Below are 27,234 nucleotides of genomic sequence, written 5' to 3'. Positions count from 1 at the left end.
CTCTGACTTGCAGAAATATTTTTCATGCGTCCTTGTGTTTCTGCATGTGTGGTGTTGCTGTGAGCTCGGTTCGGCCCAGCAGCTCAGTGACTGTTGAGCTGCCTCTGCCGGTGTTATGCCGAGAAATGCATGCCTGCCGAGAATTGCATCCCCTGTCGCGGGAGAGCGCATCGCTCTAAACTCTCGCATATTGAAGGGTAAACGTAAACGGGCACCTATCCGACAGAAGAGGAAACTTTTAAAGATATTCGTAACATTATCACGTTTATTAATCACGTAAGCCCTAAAATTGTGGGTTTTAGTTCGCAAATTAATTGAAATAAATACAGATTTTTTTCAGGTTTATTGAGCCATATTTGTCGAATGTTCTTCAGTGTCTGATGAACAAGTTCTCCGCAGCTGGTTTGAAATTCCCAGATTTTTCTTTTAACACCATAATAGCTTAAAGGTTTACAAAACCGAGGCCCAATTATGTAGAACATTTTACATCACGCTTAGCTGTCTAGTGTATTAATGTAGGGGAGATGCATTTTAATTTCTGAGCCTGCTAATATTTGCATTCCCTGTCTATTGTCCTGTTCATATGAAACTTATAGTGGTAACTCAGGGAACAAGTGTCATTATGTAGAAAAAATGTAATTTCCAAGTTAGCAGGGGATGCAATTTTTGGCAATATGGATTTTCAGCTTGCCAAAAATTGCATCCCCTCTATTTTCATCAAATATTTTGAGAATGATATTAAACTAATACCAGTAGTTCAAAGAACTACTCTGGTCATGTAGAAAAACATATTTCACTCTTAACTCATTATTTTTCAGAGTTAGCAGGGGATGCAATTTTTGGCAAGCTGAAAATCCATATTGCCAAAAATTGCATCCCCTGCTAACTCTGAAAAATAATGAGTTAAGAGTGAAATATGTTTTTCTACATGACCAGAGTAGTTCTTTGAACTACAGGTATTAGTTTAATATCATTTCAAAAATATTTGATGAAAACAGGGGGGATGCAATTTTTGGCAAGCTGAAAATCCATATTGCCAAAAATTGCATCCCCTGCTAACTTGGATAAATAACGAGTTAAGAGTGAAATAACCTTTTCTACATGACCAGAGTAGTTCTATGAACTACTGGAATTAATTTAATATCATTTCGAAAATATTTCATGAAAACAGGGGGGATGCAAATTTTGGCATGCTAGAAATCCATGTTGCCAAAAATTGCATCCCCTGCTAATTTGGAGAAATAAAGAGTTAAGAGTAAAATACGTTTTTCTACATGACCAGAGTAGTTGTAAGAACTGCTGGTATGAGTTTCACCTCAATTGGATCATATTTGATGAAAACAGGGGGGATGCAAATTTTGGCAAGCTAGAAATCCATATTGCCAAAAATTGCATCCCTGCTAACTTGGAAATTACATTTTTTCTACATAATGACACTTGTTCCCTGAGTTACCACTATAAGTTTCATATGAACAGGACAATAGACAGGGGATGCAAATATTAGCAGGCTCAGAAATTAAAATGCATCTCCCCTACATTAATACACTAGACAGCTAAGCGTGATATAAAATGTTCTACGTAATTGGGATTGGGCCTCGGTTTTGTAAAGCTTTAAGCTATTATGGTGTTAAAAGAAAAATCTTGGAATTTCAAAGCAGCTGCGGAGAACTTGTTCATCAGACACTGAAGAACGTTCGACAAATATGGCTCAATAAACGTAAAAAAAATCAGTGTTTATTTCAATTAATTTGCGAAATAAAACCCACAATTTTAGCGCTTACATGATTAATAAACGTGATAATGTTACTAATATTTTTAAAAGTTTCCTCTTCGGTCGGATTTCAGCCCGTTTACTCGTCAATATGCGAGAGTTTAGAGCGATGCGCTCTCCCGCGACAGGGGATGCAATTCTCGGCAGGCATGCATTTCTCGGCATAACACCGGCCGAGCCGGGCTGCTGGAGGTGGAGCCCAAGCTTTACCCAAACTTCAGGTCGGGGCGGTTCAGGGAGGAGCAGCACAGAGACTTCCTAAAAGCAGGTTCCTGTCTGCTCACGCATGTTCTTCCTCAACTTCTAAAACTCCAGCCAGAAGCGAACTCGTCCAGACCTGGACCCGTAACTTTCACTCTGGCCGCTGTGAACGTCTGCCTTACTGGTTCTAGACCTCCTGCATGGAGACAGACCGTCTGCTGACCGGGGCTGGGGCCCAACACGGCGGGGCCCATGGCTCCGGCCCGGTGAGAAGCGGCGGAGTTTCGCGGGACAGCAGGCGGATGTCTTACTCCTCTACTGCTGAGGACTACTGCCGTTTGGACGGAGGTATGGACAACAGGGTGACAGGGTCTCGTGGTTTTTGTCCTGGTATCAGCAGGTTGTCACAGTAGATCGAAGCGGCAGTTGACTGTAGTGACAATGTCATGTTTCCAGAAGTGATATGAAATTACATGTGACTTCTCATGTTTTCACTCCACTGACCTCGAATAGACTCTTAGTACATCCTGGTGTGACGTCATATTCTCAGGTGAAGGCATTGAGGGGCCACATGAGGGAAGATGGATTCATTTCTGTGTTGCTCTGTCACTTGTCGGTCTCCATTGATCGATAAGTTGCTTTGTTGTTGTGAGATAGGTGCCTATCTGGACCAGAGAACAGAAAAACACCTTCAACATGTCGACCAATCAGGGAAAACTTAGAAGACATCAAATATATTTTTTATTACCTAAAAGTGGGGTATTATGTGCAACTGGTTTGAGCTTTATTGTGTTTTAATGTTATTTCCTTGTCAAACACGTTCCTGGAGTGTGGCCTACATTTTTTAATGCATGTCAGGAAATCCTTTTTTCTCCAATGGCAACCATTTCTATGCTTTCCAACACTGCATCTAACACTTGGTGATGTATGGGTTGGATGCAGCTGCTCCACCATGGAAACCCATTCCATGAAACTCTACACTGTCCTTGAGCTAATCTGAAGGCCACATGAAGTCTGGAGGCGTGCTGCAGTGATTGGCTCTGCAGAAAGTTGGCGACCTTTTTGCCCACTTGGGCATCTGGTGACCATACGCTGTCAGTTTCATGGCTGAGTTGATGTCGTTACCAGACACTTCCATTTTCTTATAATACAGCTGACAGTTGACTGTGGAAATTTCATGGCTGGGTTTGTTGCACAGGTGGCATCCTATCACAGTTCCACGCTGGAATTCACTGAGCTCTTGAGAGCAAGCCATTCTCTCATAAATATTTGTAAAAACAGTCTGCATGCCTATCAGACTGTTTCTTTACACCTGTCATTTGAATGGCTCAGCAAATACTATTGGCAATATAGTTACTAGTATTTTATAGTTCTCTATGCCTAGAAAGTATATACTACCTCTTTAAAATGCTTTTTTCCACACTCAGGAGTAAATTAAACACCTTATTTTCAGAAAACAAATATAGATTTTTGCAGTTTTGTCAAATTTCTGTAAATCATTGCAGATCCAAAAGTTCCTTTTAGCCTGAACAGAAGAAACACATACAATCCCCCAAATGTTGAGTTGACTGTTTTCTTTTTCCTTGGTCTAGAAAATATTTTGTGCTAATTTTCTGAAAGAAGAACATGACATTTTCTCAGTTTAATTGATGTAGCTAAATGGTTAGGTTTTAGCTCACTATGCAATGTATATGAAATAAGGTGTATGGAAGGCAGATACTGTGTGTTGTATTTAACATTTGTGATTTTCAGAAGTTTATTTGCTTGATGTTCCTTAGAACGGCCTGACATCAGAGACTGACTCAGTCTAAGCCCATTTTAAAGGTCATCTGCATCAACCACCTGCACTGCCAGTTAACTTAACCTGACCTATCATACATGTTTCATGCCTGGTGAGGAAACAGGCACAGGGAGAAGCCCCTCCACACTGAGCTACTATACTGATACATCCCACCCATAAATATTCTTATGGCTAACTAAATTCAAGCAGCAGGAATGTTTTCTATCATTCCGTATTTTTGCTTTTAAATCTTTACAAATATAGAAAGTTGATATGTTTATTTTGTAAAGGTTCAATTAAGAAATGTGAATATTATGAGATGAAGAAACAAAGACTAGTCTCCATAGCATTTCATAAAATTGCTGCCATTACAAAATGATGTATTGTCACCGGTTTGTCGCTGAAGCTCATGGTGTTGCTGGGGTTGTATGTGACTTTGTCACTTCTGCAGAATGAGACGTTCTGCTGCATATGTCTGTCCCAGGTACTGGCTGCTCCTTCAGAGGCACCCATGGCCAACCTGATACACCCTGCTGTGACGCAGTGAGTCAGCAAACCACGGGTGAATTTTTGACTCATGTAGCTGGAACAATTGAAGTCACTAAACAAACATCGGACTGAAGTGTGCTGATTGTTGTTTCTGTTTCAAACAGCAGTTTCTTCTCTAAGGTTTCTTAACTTTAATAAACTCCACCTGAATACAACAGAGTACAAGATGAAACTACTTTATTAACCCCAGAGGGGTATTATTAAAACCAAAGCACGTTAGTTTTAAAGTCAAGTTAAACTGAAGCAGGAGGAATGCTTAACACATGCTGTGATTCTCAGATCATTATAGTTGAGACACAGTTCTGATCACCTTAAGACTTAAAGGAGGTGTAAGTTGACCTTCTATGGATCACCTTATGTGTGTCCCTGTACATTAAGTTGGAGCTTAATGTACAGGCACACACTCTCGCTTAAGAACAATTTAGAGAGACCAAACAACCCATAACTAACAGTCATATTTTTGGACTTGGGGAGGAAGCTAGAGTATCCAGAGAGAACCCGCACATGCACAAGGAGGACATGGTAACTCCATGCAGAAAGACCCCTGGTCAATATTCAAGCCCAGAATCTTATAGCTGCAGAGGATCAGTGTCAGAAAGATGCTACCACTGAGGGAGAAAATACAATAAAACTGATTAACAGTGGCATCGGTCTGCTAAACAAAAAAGTTTTGCTTTCAGTCAATAATGGTTCCTTTATGATCTGCAATAATAGTATAAAAAGTAAAAAAAAAACTGAAATTACAAAGAGGATGAGTTTACTTAAAAGTAAAACATGGTATTCAAAAGTAACTTTTACATATTTCATGGAAGTGATCTTCAGATTCATTATTTATTTCAAATATATTTAAGTCCAATTATCCTGAAATTTTGCCTGCAAAATTTTGAAAGCAGTGAAGTGATCAATGGTTTGCTCATTAAAGTCATTAGCTTTTTTTTCCAGCTACCGGCTGGAAAAGAAGCTAAGGCTGGTAGCTTCTTTTCCAGCTACCGGCTGGAAAAGAAGCTACTGCAACGGCTCAGGTCTCAGTGCATTCCACAGGAACAACTTCATTCTTGTTAGAATGGAGAAACGGCAGCAGTTGTAATGGGAGGAATAACAAAGATGTTCAACAATCTAATTGTCTCAGATTTTGAGTGAAAGTTTATTTCTGGAGAACCTGATGCTGCCTTTGAATTCAAGATTCTCCCAAATGAGGGAAACTTCTGACTTGTGTTAAGTCTTTTTTGACTCACAGTTTGATAAAACCAATAAAAAAAATCTTCAAAGAAAGATTATTCTCTTCCAATCCAATTGTTATCTTTATTAATTCCCCATTTATTATCTCATTATCATTCAACTTGCATTTAGTTGGAAGCTGGCTTATCAAGTTGACAAAATTGAGCTACTTCACAATTCATTAGTCAATCAAGTTTATTTGTATAGCAGATGTCAGCAACAAGACACTTCAAAGTGCTTTACATCATAACAACACAAAACTAAAAAGACATAAAAGACACAATACAGGTAATAATTGATAAACCAGTGACAACACTACAATGTGACAAGTGTAATTATAAAAATTATTGATACACATCAAATATGTTGGTGAATGTTCCATTTATTATGGTTCAAAAGTAACTTTTAGCATCCAAACAGTTTCGGTTCTAAACTTTGTTTTTCAGTCTAATGCAACTGGCAGAAAAGAGCTCCTCTGCATCCTACAGTGGGATTGTATTCTCACTTTGGAAGGAATAAAGATCTGACGTCCAGAGCTGTGACAAACTGGGGTTTCAGAAGGCAGAGAACTCTCATGAAAATGAAAGAAAAATTTGTTCATCAGAACTTTCTATGTTTAAATAAAAAGTGAAAGTTATTTAGTGGCTTCATCTTGGAGAATCACAGGTAAACAGAGTCGCTCTGACCCAGGAGGACAACATAAAGGGCAAAAACAATATACACAGTTTCACATGAAGACTAAAGTATCTCCATCTTCAGATACTTTTTTACTTCCTGTTTTATCTATTTTGATGTTCCCAGCTTGTTCCAAAAAGCAAATTCTTGAATTCAACATGCTACATTGACCGACAGAAGCTCCTGACCAGTGTTAGCTGTCTACATGTTTTCTGCTTCTCAGATTGAATTCTGATGGTTCTGCTGTTTTTGTTCGTCTCAGATGATGAGGACCTGTACATCCAGCAGGCAGTTGTTTTTATTGAAGATGCCATCCATGTGAGTGTAGTCAAAGATTATTCATTTCTTTCTAATTTGAAATGTTTAAAAAGACTGATGTTGTTTTGCTCTCTAGTTCACGTAGATGTATTATATTTATAAGGGCTTGCTTGTCAGGTTGCACAAAGTGAAACATTTTTGGATTGGAAAAACAGTTTTTCTTTTCTATTGTTATATATGGCATACAGCACACTTTATTCACTTTCCAGTCTATCATCAGCAATGGAGGAGGAAGCATGCGCTCAAATATCTGCTTGAGGCACATTCCGTAAATAAGGAGCTTTATTGTAATGCTCAACACTTATGCCCAGTGCTAAAAGTAGATTGATTTTGATATTGATTTGTTGTAGAGCAAAGCTTGATGTTTGTGTATCAGACATTTTTCTTCCTCCGATTGATTTTAACAGCTTTTTTCTTTGTTGCAGTTTTTAGTAGAAAATTGTTCCCAAATTTCTGCTGTATTGATAAAGTCTGCCTGTGTTCAGTACCGCTCCATCAACCACCGGGTGGATGCCGGGTCTCTTCGTCTCTATCGATGGTACTACTCAAGAATATGCCAGTGGTGAGTTTGTACTTTTCACCAGCTTTGACTAATATTTAAATTGTTCTGAAACATTGAAGTGTGACAAACATGCAAAAAAAAAAAAAAAAGAAGAAGCAGGAACTCAGGAAGGGGGCAAACACTGTTTCATACCATCATATATGAAAATGAAGAGATTGTGCACGCTCCGCTGGAGCGGGAAGTAACGAAGCTTAACTCAACTTTTTGGGAGTGTTGGCATCAGATCCACATCCTCTGAAAGCAGGATGGGACACTTTGCTTACAGAGCAGGGAATGTCCCATCCCTGCTCTGTAAGCATCTCCGAGCATCTCTGTCACAAATTTCAGCTGAAAATTGTGTCTGGATAAGGAGCATGGTTCCTGCTCCTCATCCAATCCACCAATTTCGATGACCAGAGTCGATGACATCGAGAAACACCCTAACCTTACCTCACATTTTCCAAATAACCAAAATGTATCATCATCGTATCATTTTTCATCTCTATGAACAATTTAATATCCAAAATATGAATGGAACAATGGCCCAATGCTACATCAACCAACATTTTCCCATTTGTCCCTCTCCTAGGATCTTGGGCACCATCATTGCAGTTGTGCTGTTATTGGCATTTGTAGAACGTCCTTCCTCCCTGTCCATCTCTTCAGATCCCCGTCACCAATCCAGCCGATGGGAACCTCCCTGTGGTGCCCCAGAGAGCATCGAGATGCTCTGTCTCTTCATCTTCTGCCTGGATCTTGCTGTCAAAGTAAAGAGAAGATCTAAAAAAAAATAAAAAATAAAAAAATAAAAAAATAAAAAAAATAAATGAGAACCCAAAGTTTCTGACATGCACTTTGCCATTGATGCCTGATTCTTTTCTTTGATTTGTTTGTTTAAAGTTTCATGTTGCCTGTCTTCTTGTCAGAGCTACCTGATTGGCTGGGAGGAATTCAGGAAGAGTAAATGGCTGATCAGCTACACTGTAGTCATTTGTGTTTCTGTCATTGATTGGGTGCTCTCTGTCAGCATGGAGTGTGATGAGGTAAAACTCGCACTCTACTCTGAACTCTTAACAGTAACATATTCATGCCTAAATGAAGAGTAGGTTTGCTGTGATGTACAACATGAAATGGAAGGGATACTAACAGTTTGTTAAAATGATTATGTAACATACAACCTCACGGATTTTCACCTCCACAATCATTTGGTTAGATGGCCATCAGCAAGTTTCAGAGAAACCAGACACGGTTTTAGCCAACAACACTGACTGTTTTTTTTTTAAATCGAGATATTACATACTCTCATTTTGCACACTATCAAAATTATTTCAAAATGATTTAAAACAAGGCCTATGAGTTTGAATGACTGGTTTCTTAGCATAAAATGTACATTTCTTACTGTTATTCTCTTTATTTATTATTCAGAAATTGAGAGTACGACGTCTTGTCCGGCCATTTTTCCTTCTGCAGAACTCCTCTCTGATGAAAAAGACATTGAAATGCATCAAGAGAACCCTACCTGAGATTGCTAGGTAGGTAAATCATGTTACTTTGTAGATACACATTTTTAGGGGACTCAAGTGTAAGCAAGGTTATCAGATCTAAAGCTTAAAATTTAGAGGCTTTGTAGTTTTACCAATTGGTAACTGCTTCCCCAAAAATATGGCCACACTCTCATGATATGATTAGTCTTTAGTGAAGAATTGAGTGGGAAGGTTCCCCCAGAATACTTGCAAAGCCCAGTGGGGTGCTAGGGCAGCCCACCAGCACCTCACCGTTTTTTTGTGTTAAAAAACATAACGACATTTGATAATGTGACTCAATAATTATGTGTAATAACAATAATGTCATTGACAAAACTTAAACACCAGTTATAGAGTCTTAAAATGACAAACTCAATAAAATAAAATAAAAATATATAAATATTTTTTGCACTTCAGTTAAATCAGCCAAATGTCCTTTAGTCTGAACATTTTCTTTAGTAATGTCTGCAGCTTGGTGCAGTATTTTGATTCGCTGGTTGTAATTGGTTGTTATTTATCTAAATCAGGGGTGCTCAATACGTCGATCGATCTCAGGAAGGTTTTGAGTCGATCTCGGCAGCAGGTGACAAACTGAAGACCGTCAGGACGCTGAGACCAGAACTTCCTCTTCTGACAGGCTAATCAAAAATATTCACTAAAAATATTCCAAAACGTTTGTAACTGGGTGCTGAATGAGAGCGGTTCATCCAGCACCCAATTAACTTGTTAATTGTGTGCAATTATGCTGGATGAGAGCGGTTCATCCAGCACCCAGGGTACAGATAAGCTATGGCCTTGTCTCCACAATCATTATCAAGCCCCTTTGTTTAGTCTTAAGAAAGGAATCACATGCACAAAACTCAACAGATAACCTAAAGGACATCAAGTATTAAAGAGGGTAAAATCATATATTTAATGCAGAACAATAGTTTTTTTTTCTTTTTCTCCTTTTTTTTTTTTAAATCAACAAAACGTATTAAAATAAATAATCAGTAATTATTATTTCAACAAGGTGTTGAGCAATTCAGTGCGTTTTGGTTCCATTAACAAAAACAAAGAGGCGACTCAAAGACCAACTAACTAGCAGATCAGGAGTTTAAATTAGCTAATCAACTACAGCTGTGTTCATAACAGGCTTATTAATAATGGAGAAATAAATATTAAGACTGGAAACCTGATATCATAACTGACTGAATGTTTTTAAAGTAATCTCTGCTCGGCTTTTGGGGCGCAGGAGATTGCCATGGCAACAGGTGTGCTTAACGACAAAGAGAGAGAGTAAAAAGGTGTGAGTGGTTTTGAGTTGATCGCCTGTTCAGGTTGTTTCACCTTTGTTGACCATTGCCGTGGTTCATCACAGCTGCTTTAGTTTCTGACCGATCAATAAACGACAAACTTGGACTAATTATCTCGTTCATTTACAGTAAACGTGTCATAACAAACATCAAATAGGACAAATATATTTGATTAAGTTTTAACAAACAAATGGCTTCCACCACAATAATTATGTGAAATTAAATTAATTATATCCCAAATTCAGGAGATTTGCCTTTACCTCTGCAGAGCTCTTTGGTTCCTCCTATCAGTCTGTAGTTTCTCATATTGACGTCATCAAATCAAATTTCAGAGCTACAATAACTGACTGACAGCTGCTGGCCTCAGGTTTGCAACCAGCTTCTGACTGAGAAACCAGTAACCTGCTCCCAGTGTCAGAATCTCACTGAGGAAGAAACTGCATTAGGTTTTCTATCACTTTATCATTTCTGACATAACTGATGTATATTTGTATAGAAAATGTGTCAATAGAGTTTAATTTACAATTTTTATGTCCTTGTGTCATGAGGTAGATATCAGCCAACTGGTGAGAGAAAATGTAGATCTTAGTCTCAAAAAGTTTGGGCATCCCTGGTGTAAGTGAATGCAATAATTACAAGGGTTATTCTGATAGGGTGAAAAAGATCTCTCTGTTTGACAGATCACGGCAGGTACTTAATGCACATTAAGTACATGTTAATGTAAATCATTAACATGTACTTGTTATAGACTGTTGTTTTTTAATGCACACATGCACATTTTGTACTTTTTTTTTTCACCAAAATATTTCTTTAACCAAATGATTGTATTTTCCACTTCGAAAATACAGTCTTGCATCAGTCTGAACAAGTTTCTTTTGTAGTTATTGGATGATAGTAATTATTCTTTCTCTTTTTAAAGTTAAATTAACCAACATAGGAAAAAAAATAAAAATTTCCAAGCCAAAGCTGTAATTTTTTTTGCAGATGATCGGCTGCAGATTCAGATCATTTTAGAAAATTTTGATTTGCTAAAATTACGCTTCTCAGGTTATAAAGCTAGTAGGAACAATTTAGGATCCAGTGAAATGTGCTTTGAGAGATATTTTTCAGTTATATCTTTCTAAACGCATTGATTTGTCTATATTTCCACATGCAGTGTATAAAAGTCCCCTTAGAATCACACTTTCTGAAAAAATTTGGGATATCAGACTTTTTTAAATGTGCAGGCGTAACATATAGGCGCATTGGCCAATGTCCAGCTATCTGTAGACATTGTGTCGATTTTAGACCTTTCCCAGTTTTGCTCATTGATAGTTGATTCCAGTTCATAAGTGTATTACTTGAATTCTCTGTTGTATTATAGATCAGTACATTACAAAAGTATGAAAAAAAAGCTTTTTCTTGACTTATTTCTAATCATTAATTTTTCAAGCAATGTAAGAGGAGGCTTATTAAACTTACTGCAATTTGCTTTCACAAAGTTTCTTAGTTGAAGAAATTTTAAATAATGTTTTTTATTGAGCTTGAACTTGGTCTGCAACTCTCACAACGATATATCAGAATTCAATGAGTAAAGGTCACCAATACCTTTTAAGCCTAGCAATAGCTCAAAAGTTCCATCTGGCCTACACTGTTATTTTTAATTCTGTTTTTACACATGTGTGACTCCACATGCTTTGATTGCCTGTCACTTTTCTGCTGTTACAATAGAAATTCCACACTGTGAGACTACAAAGGAAGTGCAGAAACAAAGCCGGAACACGGATTGAGTGAACATTTGAGAGATAAATACACACTACACATCATTATTTGTTCACAAAGAAATATGTGCTCAGATTAGTCTCTCTGCAATCAATGTAAACCTCTATCAACGCAACTAACCCAGACTTAAATCTAGGTTTATAGTTGGTCCACTGGACTGTGTGCAAAGGAGGCATGCACCTATTGCGCTTTTAGAGGTCCGTTTTGAATGAGTTAAGCAACAGTGAGGCTTTTATACTTGACGTGCACCTTAGTTCAGTATTCTCCAAAAACACAGCCCTCATGAAGGGATCATGGAAATACCAATACAGATGAACTTGTTCTGCAAGAACACCTTCCAAAAAAACATTTTGAGTGAGAAGTGACGCTGCGTCAGCACTAAATGAGCACTAATGAGCTGGACTGGGGACAAAGTTCAGTGTGTCAACTATATTCCTACCTTAAATAGATTTTCCTGTCACTATTCCAGGTGTGTTACTGGTGTAAAAGTACACCAGTAACACCTGTATTGAACACCTGTTTGTGTGCAATACCAGGCTGCCAGGCTTTACTTGATACTTATCCAATATCACGTTCAATGATAGATGTTTGAAAAAGACAGTGGACAGCTGTTTTTTCAATAGTCTATTGATCTGACTTTATATTGACTTTCATTTTAATAATTGCATTTATACCTAACCCTAACACTTACTGTATTCCTAAATATTACCAGTATTTTACTAACCCTAACTAAAAAATTAATTCACACCTCTAAGCCTAACTGGTTGAGCTTAGTACAGTTGAAAAGCGTAAGGATCAGAAAAATGTCCTCAGTATCCAAAAATGATTTCTCTTTGTTGGCTAAAAAATGTTCAGTTCTCAGTATGTACAAGCACACACTCAGGATTACTGAATGTATGTACAGTATCTAGCAGGAGTTACAGTCCAAATTCAAATGGAGTCATGTATTACATGCAGTGTTGTTGGAGCCGTGTTGTTGCAGTGTTTCTGTTGGTGAAAAGTCAGAGGACTAGCCCTGGATCCTACAACCCTTCTGTTAAACCTGGAACTGTTGCTTTTTCCGCAGTGTGATCCTGCTGCTTGCTCTGCATCTCTGCCTCTTCACCATGATCGGCATGCTGCTGTTTGCTAAAAATGCAGTGAGTTCATGTCTTTGTGGTTACACCTGTTTGTGTGCAATTATGTCCAATGACATTATTGGCAATACTTCAACACTAGGGTAAACACAATAAAATAAAATTAAAATAAATAATATATTTATTTTGCATTTCAGTTAAATCGTAATAAATAACCAGCCTAAATGTTCCTAAATCTGAACAGTTTGTCTAGTAATTCTTGCAGCTTGGTGCTGTATTTTGATTTGCTGGTCGTGATTGGTTGTTATTTATCTAAGTGATTCCAGTAGTTACCAGGAGTATTCTGATTGGACATGTCACAGAGTGACAATACAGCCCACGCTCATCAAAATTGCTTTGTTATTTAACCTAAAGTATTAAGACATAATCAGAATGGTCTAATAGTGATGTCACAGAGCAACCTCATATGGAGAAAACCCTGAATATCTACTATTTTTTAGGTAGGTGAAAAAAAATTCAGCTTAGCCTTACTTGATTTAAAAGCTTCTTATAAAAGCTCAAGTGTTTTATCATAATTATAACAAGTGGATCAAACAGTGCAGCTATTCTGTCTGTGTTATTCTCCTCCAGGATCAAAAGAAGAATGGTGAATGGGAGTTACATTTCAAGAACCTGACCACCTCCCTAACCTCTCTGCTTGTGCTGCTCACCACAGCTAACAATCCTGATGGTACAGTGAAATCACATCCAATCATATCTTGTAACTAACTAACTAACTGCTTTCACACAGACCAATCATTTTCTCTTTTACAGTCATGATCCCTGCCTATTCCCTCAACAGATGCTACGCCATTTTCTTTATCACCTTCAGTATCATTGGTAAGCAGTGAAGATCACTATGAACAACCAACTAGCTACAAGTAATAGTGATTGCTGAACATTATGACTGTCCCATAGTGCTGAGTTTCACAAGGAATCCATTTTGCTTCCTGCAGGAACATATTGTCTGATGAACTTGCTGACCGCCATCATCTATAACCAGTTCAGGGGATATTTACTGGTGAGACTGTCTTGATGCATCTGTGAATCAGTAGGTGTGTTTTAGAGCTAGAAGACCTCATACTGGAATGTTTACACCTGGCGTCACGCCAATAATTTCTATGCTGACACATGATGCGAAACACCAGGATGGTGGGTCACATGACTTTAGAGAGTTACAACCAACAAGACTTCCCTCTTAAATGGGTTACCTCCACCTGTGCTAAGCTCCTGCCTTTGGCGCTTAGATGAGCTTTTTACTACATAAATAGTGGCTGTTGTACCAATACTGTTTCCATAGGGGACTGAAGGTACTGTATGTCAGTGCATGCATGATGCATTGCAACAGGAAAACTAAGTGCTGTAAGTATTACACCAGGGGTGTCCAAAGTTAATCCTTTAGGGCCTGCATCCTACATGTTGTAGTTCTCTCCCTGGTGGTAGTAACATTTTCAGCATGTAAATGTTCTTCTTAGGCCTCTAATGAGCCATCATTGGGTCCAGGTGCATTAGTTCAGGGAAACATGGTGGTTTCCCTGAACTAAACCAGCATGTTTTAGTTCAGGCAGGGAACTACTGGGGACTACCACCCATCCTCAGTGTGGGATGGGTGGTAGTCCATCCCACACTGATTCTTGGTGATCTGATTCTCGGCTACAGAAGCTGGCTCTTGGGACATGGAACCTCACCTTGCTGTGTGGGAAGGAGCCGGTGCTAGTGTGTGAGGTAGAGAGGTTCTGGCTAAAAATCGTCAGTCTCACTTTAACGCAAGGTTCTGGTTCTGGATCTTGTCTCCTTGAGACACTCTTCCACTCTGGAGTTGCCCCTGGTGAGAGGTCTGGGACAGGAGTGGGCATACTTGTTGCCCCTCATCTTGGTGCCTGCATTTTGGGTTTCACCCTGGTGAATGAGAGGGTTGACTCCTTCCACCTACAAGTGGGGGGATGGGTTCTAGTATTTAGTTTAGCATAAACAAGTCTGAGTTGAGCTAATCAACCCACTTATCATTAGCACTGCAAACTCAGCATGCCGACTGACTGTTCATGTTTTTTGTCCAGATGTCGGTCCAGACATCCATCATTAGGAGACGGCTGGGGATCCGAGCTGCTTTCCATGTCCTTAGCTGTCACAGAACACAGACAGAAGCACAGTAAGACACACACATAATATGTCTTTCTATCTTTGCAGGGACTTTGAATTGACTTCCATTTATTTTTCATTGATTTCTAAGGTCTCAGCATTACTAAACTAAACTCAATTCATACCTTATTGCTAAACCTAACCAATAATTCAAAAATGGGATTTCTTCTCATGGGGTACAGGATGATGTCAGCAGATTTTGCGCACCATGTTCACATTTCTTTGTCTCTCAGAGAACTTGTGCGAATCAGTGCTGTGCTTCAGGTGATGTCCAGAGTCAACATGAAGCACTTCTACAAATCAGCCATCACAGCGGTCAGAGCCAACATATGTCTATTTATCTTTATACACACACACACATGCACACACACACACGCTGAAAATTACCCATACTGCCAGCAACAGAGTCTTGTATAAGCAGCCATCTGGCATGACCAGTTGGAGTTTTGAGAAAACAGAGCAGATACACAAAAAAGAAACAGATGAACTGATGTAGGATTATGTTAGATGTTCATGATGCATCTAAAATGAGAGAGGGAGAACAATTTGTTGATGGCAACATTATCCCAGCCAACGTCCTCCTCTAGGAAGAATTGACAACCAAACTGAATGCCAGACCAGGTGTAGTAAAACATCTGAGGGAAAAACAATTTAAATAACAACAAATAATGTAAACTGGGAATTTGAAGAAAAAAGTGAGAAAAAGTGGTCAGTCTGTAGCATAACTACAGAAGTAGCTCAGGATAATCTAAGTCACTATAACTATGTTCCATCAAAAAGGAAAGCTTTAAGCCTAGACCTGTTCTTCTTTGTTTCTGATCTCATCCTGTAAACTTCATGCTGACCTGATTATGACAGAAAATGTTGGTGAGAATGTTACTTCATGAGCTTCTCCCTCTGTTCTGTTGAATGTCTTAATGCTCTTATCTGCACACCAGGCATCGCAGCAGTTTGTAGAACAGGGCTACATGGATCGACAGCAGTTCAGGAGGATATTTGATGAACTGGATAAAGATTGTATCAAGGAGGTAGATCTAGAACTACAAACACATTCTAAACAGTAGTCCGACAACGATGTGTTAAGACTATTGTTTGGATTTTGCATGTTTTTTGCTGCAGCATCCTCCTTTACCTCAGTATACATCTGCAACGCTGCAAAAACTTCAGGTGGTCTTCAGTCACTACTACCTCACTGTCCTAGGAAACCTGGTGGCACTGGCCAATGTCTTATGCATATGTGTAAGTTCTGCACACCTTGCACACATCAGCACATACACTACCACAGCAGATAAACCAGTGATGCAACACTTTTGTGTTTCAGGCTATCCTGGTTCTGAACTCTGAAAAGACAACTGAAGAGAGAGACAACGATGTCTTAGAGGTGAAGACATTTAACAATGGCTTTGTCAAGTGTTCTGCCATTTGCATCAACAGAAATAGAAATAAAGAATATATATGTAAAAATGTGTCCTGGTACCCTGAAGAACTAAATATACAATCACTCCAGTGTTTTGTTCCTGCCACAACTTAGCCCAGTACTGATGTTCAGTGAGATATGAATGGATTACATTTTTAAACTTAAAACAATAGTTGCCACTGACTGACCATTCTCTTAACTCACTGCCAGGTTATCAACCTCTGCTTCATCCTCTTCTACCTTTCTGAAATGAGCGTCAAGATATTTGCCTTTGGATGGAGAGGATACCTGTCCTACAGAAGCAACATTTTTGATGGCTTCCTCACTGTTCTGTTACTGGTGAAAACACTAGATCCATTTCTAACTGACTCCTATTCTATTTTATGCCTCTGTTAACCTCTTGCAAAGGGCAATGCTTAGCTGGACAGGTTAGAGTAGGCCTTGGGTACAAAAATACTCCCATTAGGTTTCTGTGGAAATCTGACTGTTACCTTTTGAATTAAACCCTTACATAAAATATGGCAGCATCTATGTAACAAAAAGATGGAAGCATGTTTCTGAGTAAAACTTCAGAACCTGTGAATGATGTCATTCAGATCAAACCTATCAGCAAACTCAGAGGCCAGAAGAGTATTTCTGCTGACAGGAAAGTAAAACCTAATAAATTATGACTTCTCTGAAAGCTAGCATTGCTTTTGAAAGATAATTTACATATTACACTTTATTCTTGATGTTGGTTTCTTACTTTAAAATTCTCCACTAACCTCACATGTTTGAATTATCCCTTTCAGATCCTACAGATTGCTATATTCATCACATACAGGCTCCCTTATTCCCAGTAGGTTGGCATGTCTGTTCTATGCATAAAATCTGTGTGTGTGTGTGGGTGTGCGTGTGTGTGTGGGTGTGTGTGTGTGTTACGTGTGTGTGTGTGTGTGTGTGTGTGTGTGTGTGTGTGTGTGTGTGTGTGTGTGTGTGTGTGTGTGTGTGTGTGCTTCTGTTTCAACATTTATTAGAATTATGCAAAGCTGACCAAAATATGGTGATTTGCAATTCAACACGTCTGTGTTCTAAGACATATCTGCAGATCAGGTATTCGACATGACCTGGAAGCACTGAGAAAAAATGCAGACTTACTTTTATTAATTAGTAGAAATTTCAACCATCTGTGGAATTTAGAAATGTTGACATCTATTCCATGTTTCCTCTAAAGTGTCATTATGTTTTTATATGTAACTGTAGGGAGCCTTCGTCTCGTGGTGTGATGTCTTTGTGGGAGATGGTTCGCCTGGTTAACATGCTGATTGTCTTCCGGTTCCTGCGCATCATCCCAGATATCAAGGTACATACTGGCTGGCTGAATGGTACAGGAACTGATTGACATGGAATGTTTTGACAAGCATAAACTACAAATTTTCATTTGAACTATTGTCAGCAGTCTGGCTGCACTAAGCTGTCCCGCCCAGATGTCTTTTGCCCACGTAATTTGTGGAACAAGCAGCATAAAAATATAATCTACATCAACTTTTCTGGGCTTTATAGATGCACTCCAGCAAACCAACAAAACATAACATTATGCTGGAATTATTTGGCTTAAAACTGACATTGCAGTAGGATATTTTAAATCTGTATTTTATTATTTATATTTTATATTCATTATATGTCCCAAATATTTCAAAAGCAATATGGGTAATTTTCATTGTATCGATGCCTCCTTCTTGCAGTAGTAACTGCAGACAGCTTAGCGTACCAGTCCATCTGCCCGCCCTGATTATCAGTATTTGTTTTGCATATTCATAAGTTTATGAGAATAGCAGGGGCAATAGATTTTGAGTGCCTGCATAAATGAAGACACTCAAAACACAGACACCTGCTATTCTCCTCATTTTGCTGACGCGATGCTGTTTGCGTGTTGTTTGTAGATTAGATTTGGGTGCTCTATCAAGTTTGCTCTTCTTTTTGCACAAATCTTTTAGAGATCAGGCCCTTAGGAGAAAACTCAATATTTTTGCACACTGCCAAGGTCTAAAATTGAATGTGCAAATTAAGGCTAACTGTTGTCTCTGTGTGTGTTTGTGTGTGCGTTTGTGTGCTTTTGTGTGTGTGTGTGTGTGTGTGTGTGTGTGTGTGTGTGTGTTGTGTGTGTGTGTGTGTGTGTGTGTGTGTGTGTGTGTGTGTGTGTGTGTGTGTGTGTGTGTGTGTGTGTGTGTGTGAAAACACAGAAGTAATGGGATGTCATAAAAGCCATATTAGCACTCATGTATAACGTGGAAGCCCCAAATTCATCTTCACATCTTTTCCTTTTGGTCTGCAGCTCATGGCTCTGGTTGCCAGCACTCTGCTGGATCTGGTGAAAAATCTCAGAGCATTTGCTGGGATCCTAGTGGTAAGCCGCCTTCATTCATCCACCTGAGCTTAATGAAGGGTTGTTCTATATGAGAGCTGCATGTTTCTTTCCAGCTCATCCATAAATTAAAATAATATTCCTGTAAACTGACCTGAATTGGAACATGTCATCATGCAGGTAGTGTACTACGTGTTTGCTGTATTTGGGATCTGGCTGTTTGAGGGTGCCATTAAACCTCCTCCACAGATGAGGTATGAAGTCTAACGCAATAAAACACAAACAGGAAAAATGCAAAAAATGGCTCATGAAGTGTGCTGAAACACTTTAGGGGTTAGTTCTGCACACCTTGAAACAATATATCTATTTATATTTGAATGACAGGTAAAACATTCAGGATTTGATGTGCAGTTTTACTGTTTGTAGATTTAGTTTGGTCAGAATAAACCAGTTGTAATAAGTGGATGGAAGGTTTCCCCTAGTGTATTATAAGTCTGGCAGCCACCATGCTTTACCAGGGCAAATTTATTTTATTCCTAAAAGATAAGTTTATAGTTTATGCATTTAAAGCCAGGTGAGTGAACCAATCACACAGCATGCTTGATCTTTAAGTTTACCTCAGTGCGGATCGTGCGTGTCTCCTTTCACTAAAACTGGAAAGGAGGCTGATCTGTATGGATGTTTACATGGAATTAATCTGCTGATCCAACCATATTTTCTTTGTTTTTAGTGAGAATAAAATTACCCCATAGATGCATTTTATGCGTTTTCGGTGCACAGACCAATGCATTACATTTTATGAGACAAAAACTGAGGAAAAGTACTATTTACATTGGAGAGAGGTTTTCACATCATTCTATTTTGTGTGTGTGTCTGAGGATAAATGTGGTTGAGTTTCATCATTTATGTGTAAAACAATAAAATTTTGTAAATCATGAAAAAAAAAACATTGGGTTTGATGCTTCTTGGTCAAAATAACTGAATGTACCATAGTCAGATTTCAGTCTATTTAGGTGAGTTTTGATGCTTTGTAGTTTGATTTTGTTCACAGAAAAAGTTCATATATTTCGACAAAGCTCATTTTTATACATGCCGACTTGTGCGTAAAATATGGTCCTGCACATATTTATGAAGCCCTAAGTCTGACAACAGTTTGACTGAACTGTCAGGTGACTAAAAGTCTGATAATTACCAGTGCTGCCCTACTTTTAAGCTATCAATGAAATCAATATCATCATTATCGTCCTCTACCTCAGCTGTCACTCCAGTCCAGTCACAAACCAGTTTATGCCAAACCACCAGTTCCTTTTCGTTCAATCTTCTTCTATAATGGAAATCCTTCTTTTGATAATTTTGCTCCTGTTGATGACATTTCACCTGTCGACCACCACCGAGGAATCTCACCTCATACACCTTCCAGTGGAGAAACATTACTGATTCTTTTAACTTTTGACTGACAATAGGCAGAAATGTGCCATCCACATTTTGAATGTCTGACAGACCAAAAACTGTTTAGTAATGCTACTAAACAGTTTTTGCCAACTGCCAATAAAAATCAGCAAGAAGAAGAAAACCGCCCAATAACATTTTCGTCTAGTTTTCATCTCATCAACAAAAACTTGCAGATAAACTGTCATGTCTTCGTCATCAGAGAGCAATGTAATATTTGTCATCGTCATGACAAACAGCTCGTCAATGAAATAATTTAGTTATCATTGTTAATTAAATTAACATTGGTTCACCTGCACATTCTGATACTGTGTGTGTGTGTGTGTGTGTTCCAGTGTCTTCTCCATTCACAACACCACATCTAACTTCAGCACGGCATGTGGTACTTATGAACAGCTGGGATACTGGCCCAACAACTTTGATGATTTCGCTGTGAGTAACAAAACACCCGGATGTCAGTCATTGGGATTCATCCCCTGTATTATTGCAATACAGTGTAGTATAACTGTGCTCACTAAGACAGATAGATTTTAATGTTAATGTTTTGTTTTTAGATGGCTTAAAGTCTGAGCAACATTAGCTTTAAATGTGTTTCTGTACTGAAGCTAGCTGAATGATGGTATGCTGTGTTGTTGCTCAGGCAGCCATTATTCTGCTCTATGATGTCATGATTGTCAACAACTGGCAGGCCTTCATGGAAGCATACAGCAGATACACATCAGAGTAAGGAAGCATACCACAGTTCTTAATTTTCAGAAGGGCTCTATGATGATGATGATGGTGATGGTGATGATGGTGGTTTCTTTCCCCTCCAGGTGGTCCAAGGTGTACTTTGTGTGCTGGTGGCTCACTTCCTCTGTGATGTGGGTCAACCTGTTTGTGGCTCTCATTCTGGAGGTCAGTTTGTTGATAGGACACTGACACACAGAGTGTATGCAGAAAACACCAAACAAGCCTGAAGTCTGAAAGTAGAGCTGAACAGATTGCAATTTTCTGGACGATTGCCGAAAACCAATCTTTAAAAAGCCAATTTTGGCCAATATTGAAATATTGCTAAGTATAAAATCACTGCGTTGACAACATGATCAGTTGTTGATCGTCAACAATTGGGGTGGCTATTGTTAACTGCACACATGTAGACATGACTGGTGAGCTGGTCTGTCAGTCAAACATCTCTCACAGATGACCAAGAGGACAGTGGCTGATTTTCAGCCTTTGCTCAGGTGAAGAAGATCAGTGGATTTGATTGGCTGACACTTACATGTGAAGCCAATCACTTATATTCGAAAATTAAGAAAATCGAGGCAGATTTATGAGTGTGCCCCTACTCTGAAGGTTTTTCACCGTCTGAATAAACAATGCTGAGGATGCTGGAAATAATTTGCAGATCAGCATTCACGTGCTGATATGCTTTTCTTGGTTTACGTTGAACATGCCGTGGTATATTCTGGCCAGACCTCTGATATGAAGTCTAAAGTGTCCAACAGACATTGTTCCATTGTTTCATTGTGATGCAACTTTACAACTGTTGCCATGTGTCTGGGTTCTCTTTATCCCCTCCAGATCAACTTATGAAGTCTGAGATACCGTATATCATTTTGTTTTCATGTATTTATTGTATTAATTGCAGACTTTGATCCTCCAATGAATTTACTTGAATGTTTACACTCTGGAATACTGTCAATCTGTTGCCTGTCTTAAAGCCTGGGAGTTTCCTTCAGGGAGTCTAGAAATTTTGTCACAAAATTTCCCAGAATGAAGGATAACAGTTTCTACTATAAGGTCATTTATTATTTTGTCTTTCATGACAATTATTGCTTTGAAAAGCACTTCTACAGTCCACATAAATTTCTGTTTGAGGGTGAACCATCAGCATCATTTGCAGCATTAATTTCTCCTGGATAAGCCTGCATCAATCCCTCACACAGCAATAGTGGAGAGGAAAACTTCCCTTTAACAGGAAGAAACGTCCAGCCGAACCAGAAGCTGACCCACTCTGAGTGGCCATCTGCCATGACCAACTGGGGTTTTGAGAAGACAAAATATGCACAGAAAGAAGAGATGGAAGAACTGATCTAGATGTACTTTAGAAGATTTGATTAATGAAATTAAAACTATTGTAGAGAGTGATGTTATGTAAGGAAAATCAGCTTTTATTATAGAAATTGCTTCTCAGACAGGTTTAGTGTTATCAACATACCAATAACTGCAGATAAAGATGAATCTACAGGACCAAATCTGCATTTTCATTCATAAATTACTCTAAAAGAGGAAAAGAGAATTGAGATTGGCTTTTACAACAATTTGATCTTTAATCTGATGTGTGAGAATATACATTTAATGGATATTCTATTTTATCTGACAGAATTTCATCTACAAGTGGGACCGTAGTCACAGCTGCTCTGTTACAGATGTGGAGAAAATCCGATATGAAACTTCAGTCCAGTTCATGTTCAAGTAGGTCAACACGTGTTTCTGACAGTTCCAGGTATATGTGCCACATTATCACTCATCCCTCTTGCTTATTTTCTCAGAGAACAGATCCAAGAACCAACTGAAGAGGAATTAGCTTGCCAGTTAAACCAGCACCCTCACCTCCACCTGGAATGGAGACACGAACATTAGAACATTGGAACATTAGAACATTAGGTCCTCTCTGAACTGAGGCCTTGAAGCTGCTGGTGGAATAGGAAGGTGTTCAAGTTCGGTAAATCAACAGTAGACTTTTCCTTTTGAAGAACAAAGCACAAGGATTCAACTGGAGGTTTACTTTGAAACTCAAAACATTAAGTGAGTTAATTCAAGAGTTGCCATAAAGAACTTTTGAATGTGTAGGTTTTTTCTCTCTACAAAGATTTGTTGTACCAAATCTGTAATTTACAGAAAAGTAAGCCATATTTTCTCTCTTTTTTTATTATTATTAAACTGGAGCCGTTTGACAAAAATGCTGAAAGAGCAGAGGAGGATATAGGGTTGCGGTGGAGGTTCAGAGCAGCCATGGCCTCTAGGATCATTAAGACTGAGAAGCAGTAATTCCTCCGCCAGGCGAGAAAACAGAAAGGCATATTTCCTTAGATCTTTGACTATATCCAATCAGCACTAAATACAAAGTCAGTTCTCTGATGTATAGTGCATTCACCAATGTTCTTGGTGCTGATTGAACCCACCGTGGTCACCATGACATAAATTACTCTGCAAAGTGCAAAATATTCAACTTCTGCACAGTACAACATGCCTGAACTAAACTAGCTGTGCAAGCCATTTTTAACTTTCTGTCAGGTCAGATTCTAATACCATTGTCAGTGTTCAAGCTGTCTACTATCAGATAAGCTGGCCTGGACAAGCAACACAAGATGTACTACTAAGATCCTTTAACATCTGCTATAAGCTGCTGGGGTTGTTTGACCAGTTTGCTGTTGCCAGTATTATGTTATACTGTGGTATGCTGGAGTAGAAGCATCTCAAAGACAGACCTTTCCAGGCTGGAGAAACAAATCAAGTAGGCTGGCCCAGTGGTCGGTACGAGACTGGACTCTCTGGCAACAGTAGCAGAGAGGAGAACATGGCAGAAACTCCAGGCTGTTATGGACAATTCCAGCCACCTTAGACTTAGACTTAGACTTAGACTCGTACTTTATTGATCCCTTGGGAAGACTGCCTCAGGAAATTGAAGTTACCAGCAGCTTACAGGCAGAAAAGTGGCACACAGTGCGCAAAATACAAAAGAATACAAGAAATACAAATTAAATACAAAGGTACACACTAAATGTGAGTAGCCATTTCTTCTTCACTCTGTCATCAGCAGCCAGGAAAGCAAGTTCAGTGGGAGACTCCTTCTAAAGTGCAGGACCAATAGACTGAGGAAGTCCTTTGTCTCTTGTGCAATGAGACCGTTCAACTCTTCACTGGACATCAGAAGGAAGGCTAACAAGAGTACAACAAAAACAGTGGAACTATAGGATAGGGTTGTTTATGTATTTAATAAAACAACAACATTAATTTAAGTTTTTGATGTATGGGTGCTCTATAAGAGATGGAAATTACAATTTCCCTAAGGAAAAATTCTAAAAGTTTCTATGTGACTGTCTACCTGCCCATCCATCAGGTCATCCATCAGTCTGCCTACTGTTGTCTAATCTCATATGTCCAAAACGGGTTGATTTGTCAGGCATTGCTTTGCCAAGTGCTAATGTTTCCTTTCGGAACACGGCTCAACTCTGCGACATGTCAAACAGATCTAACTTTCTATCTAATGCACATTTAACCTGGGCTAAAATGGAAATCCCATATTCTCAATCTGTGTGTGATAATTAATGTATGTGTGTTTGTGTGAGAGTTATTATTTCTGGAGAAACTATATGTTGTCCCACTTTGGGCATTCAAGGAGGAAATTTGTTTGAAGCAGGGTTCATTGATCCTGCTGAGGTCTGGACCCCATACGGAACGACCCCTTTCATATATCACTGATAAACTTCATCTGAAAATCTGATATCTACAAGAACCATTTTACTCAACTTGTATAAAAAAACAAAGTTTATTCCTTGTGGAATTATTTTGGTATTTACAAAACAATTGTTTTATTGGAAATATATGAGAATATTTTTTAAGTGTGACTAAAGCAAAAAAAAAAAAAATAAATAAAACTTGAACTTATTTGTGTTTTCTTAATTTTTTCTAAAGGGCTTAAAATTTCCATTACTTCTATTAATTAAAACTATGAATAGTTTTATTCATAGTTGATCATAAATTGTTAACTGGTATCAGTTATTAGAATTTATTTGAGGGAAACAAGAATCAATGCAAGAAAAGATGGAATCAGTTATTCATCTCAAATGTTTTTTCTGGCATTTCTGAGTGGTTCATTAATAAAGTCAACAATAGGTAGTAATAATTATCACGTTACAATAATAGAAGGATTAACTTTAAATAAGAATATCAAGCTCAATAATAAAATGTTGATTTTAATAAGGCAGATTGGATTAAATTTAGATGTTTGAGTCAAATGAACTTAGGAAAAGTAGACATTAGAATGGATATAAATGATCTAAATGTACAAATTTGTAAGATAATGGAAGTATATATATATATATATATATATATATATACAAAGGTACACACTCAAATGTGAGTAGCATTTAGTGTGTATATATATATATATATAATATATATATCTATATATATATATATTATATATATATATATATATATATATATATATATATGGTTGTGTCATTCGGACTAGAGAAGTGGTCGGTGATCACAAAGAGGGGAGTGATCCGCACAGAAAGAGTCTCACTCCCACAAGGAACAATAGCACATAGAGGACAGTTACAAGTACCTAGGTATACCACAAGCAAATGGCAACCTCGATGTGGCCACAAAGAAAGGAGCCACAGCTAAATACCTCCAACCAATAAGGCAAGTCCTGAGAAGCCAGCTCAATGGCAAGAATCAGTGCGATAAACAGCTATGCCCTGCAGTAATCAGATACCCTGCTGGTATAATTAGCTGGCCAAAGGAGGAAATAAAAGCCACAGATATTAAGACTAGAAAGCTACTAACCATGCATGGAGGGTTCCATCCCAAATCCAGCACCCTGAGACTGTACACGAACCGCAAGGAAGGAGGCAGAGGACTAGTGAGTTTGAGAACCACTGTCCAGGACGAAACAACTAAGTTCCATAAATACATCAGGGACAAAGTCTCAACTGACAATGTGCTCAGTGAATGTCTCAGACAACAGGGAACGGAGGTTGAAGTGCCAGAGATACCATCATGGGAGGACAAGCCCCTACATGGGATGTACCACCAGCAAATACCCAAGGCTGATATCAGTAAATCCTACCAATGGCTGGAAAAGCTGGACTCAAGGACAGCACAGAGGCCCTCATCCTGGCCGCCCAGGAACAGGCCCTAAACACCAGAGCAATAGAGCCCAGATCTACCACACCAGACACCCAAGGTGTAGGTTGTGCAAGGAGGCCCCTGAGACAGTCCAGCATAACAGCAGGGTGCAAGATACTGGCAGGGAAAGCGTACATGGAACGACATAACCAAGTGGCAGGCATAGTGTACAGAAACATCTGTGCAGAATATGGACTGGAAACCCCAATCAAGTGGAAACACCCCCAAAGGTGGTGGAGAACGCCAGAGCTAAGATCATGTGGGACTTCCAGATCCAGACAGAGAGATGGTAATGGCGAACCAACCAGACATTGTCGTAGTGGATAAACAACAGAGGAAAGCCGTTGTGGTAGATGTAGCAATACAAGTGATTGCAACATCAGGAAAAAGAGCACGAGAAACTGGAGAAATACCAGGGCCTCGGGAAGAACTGGAGAGGGCCTGGAAGGTGAAGACCACAGTGGTGCCTGTGGTCATCGGGGCCCTTGGGGCAGTAACCCCCAAACTGGAGCAGTGGCTACAACAGATCCCAGGAACAACATCAGACATCTCAGTCCAGAAATGTGCAGTCCTTGGCACAGCCAAGATACTGCGCAGGACCCTCAAGCTCCCAGGCCTCTGGTAGAGGACCCGAGCTCAGAGGATAAGAACCACCCGCGGTGGGTGAGAAGGGAATTTCTTTATATATATATATATGTGTGTGTGTGTGTGTATATAGAGACACACACACACACACACACACACAGGGGCAGCACAAACCATCACTGATCCACCCCCATGCTTCACTCAGGGTATGCAACAGTCTGGATGTGGGGAAAACAGAAAAGGTGGACTCATCATAGAACAATACATGTTTCACATTGTCCACAGCCCAAAATTTTCGCTCCTTGCACCATTGAAACCGACGTTTGGCATTGGCACGAGTGACCAAAGGTTTGGCTATAGCAGCCCGGCCGTGTATATTTACCCTGTGGAGCTCCCGACAGACAGTTTTGGTGGAAACACGAGACTTGAGGTGCACATTTAATTCTGCCATAATTTCGGCACCGTGGTTTTATGTTTTTTGAATACAATCCGGGTTAGCATCCGAATATCCCTTTCAGACAGCTTCCTCTTGCATCCACAGTTAATCCTGTTGGATGTGGTTTGTCCTTCTTGGTGGTATGCTGACATTACCCTGGATACCGTGGCTCTTGACACATCACAAAGGCTTGCTGTCTTGGTCACAGATGCA

At 39.1% G+C, this 27,234-nt stretch overlaps 1 protein-coding gene across 3 annotated transcripts; it reads left to right on the top strand.

Annotated features, from left to right (window-relative positions):
• The first annotated feature begins 1,994 nt into the window (after positions 1 to 1,994).
• tpcn2 (two pore segment channel 2) lies at positions 1,995 to 24,749 on the top strand. 3 transcript variants are annotated; one of them, XM_055022444.1, is made up of 26 exons: positions 1,995 to 2,320; positions 4,237 to 4,314; positions 6,457 to 6,512; positions 6,998 to 7,074; positions 7,643 to 7,820; positions 7,980 to 8,096; positions 8,479 to 8,585; positions 12,699 to 12,771; positions 13,339 to 13,438; positions 13,522 to 13,587; positions 13,704 to 13,768; positions 14,805 to 14,896; positions 15,120 to 15,201; positions 15,825 to 15,914; positions 16,006 to 16,125; positions 16,208 to 16,267; positions 16,514 to 16,642; positions 17,095 to 17,141; positions 17,546 to 17,645; positions 18,618 to 18,689; positions 18,828 to 18,901; positions 20,432 to 20,528; positions 20,737 to 20,819; positions 20,912 to 20,993; positions 22,462 to 22,553; positions 22,631 to 24,749. In XM_055022444.1, the coding sequence occupies exons 1-26, from the start codon at positions 2,173 to 2,175 to the stop codon at positions 22,719 to 22,721; spliced, it is 2,376 nt and encodes a 791-aa protein (XP_054878419.1). In that variant the 5' UTR covers positions 1,995 to 2,172; the 3' UTR covers positions 22,722 to 24,749. The 3 variants fall into 3 exon arrangements, with proteins under 3 accessions (XP_054878419.1, XP_054878420.1, XP_054878421.1); XM_055022445.1 differs by lacking the exon at positions 4,237 to 4,314; XM_055022446.1 differs by lacking the exon at positions 4,237 to 4,314 and having other exon boundaries at positions 2,265 to 2,320; positions 6,418 to 6,512.
• Positions 24,750 to 27,234: the final 2,485 nt, after the last annotated feature.

Source organism: Poeciliopsis prolifica, unplaced genomic scaffold (assembly GCF_027474105.1).
Source record: "Poeciliopsis prolifica strain line A6 unplaced genomic scaffold, Auburn_PproV2 SCAFFOLD086, whole genome shotgun sequence".
Taxonomy (NCBI): domain Eukaryota; kingdom Metazoa; phylum Chordata; class Actinopteri; order Cyprinodontiformes; family Poeciliidae; genus Poeciliopsis; species Poeciliopsis prolifica.
The sequence above is the reverse complement of the archived record's forward strand: the minus strand, read 5'-3'. Positions and strand labels throughout refer to the sequence as shown.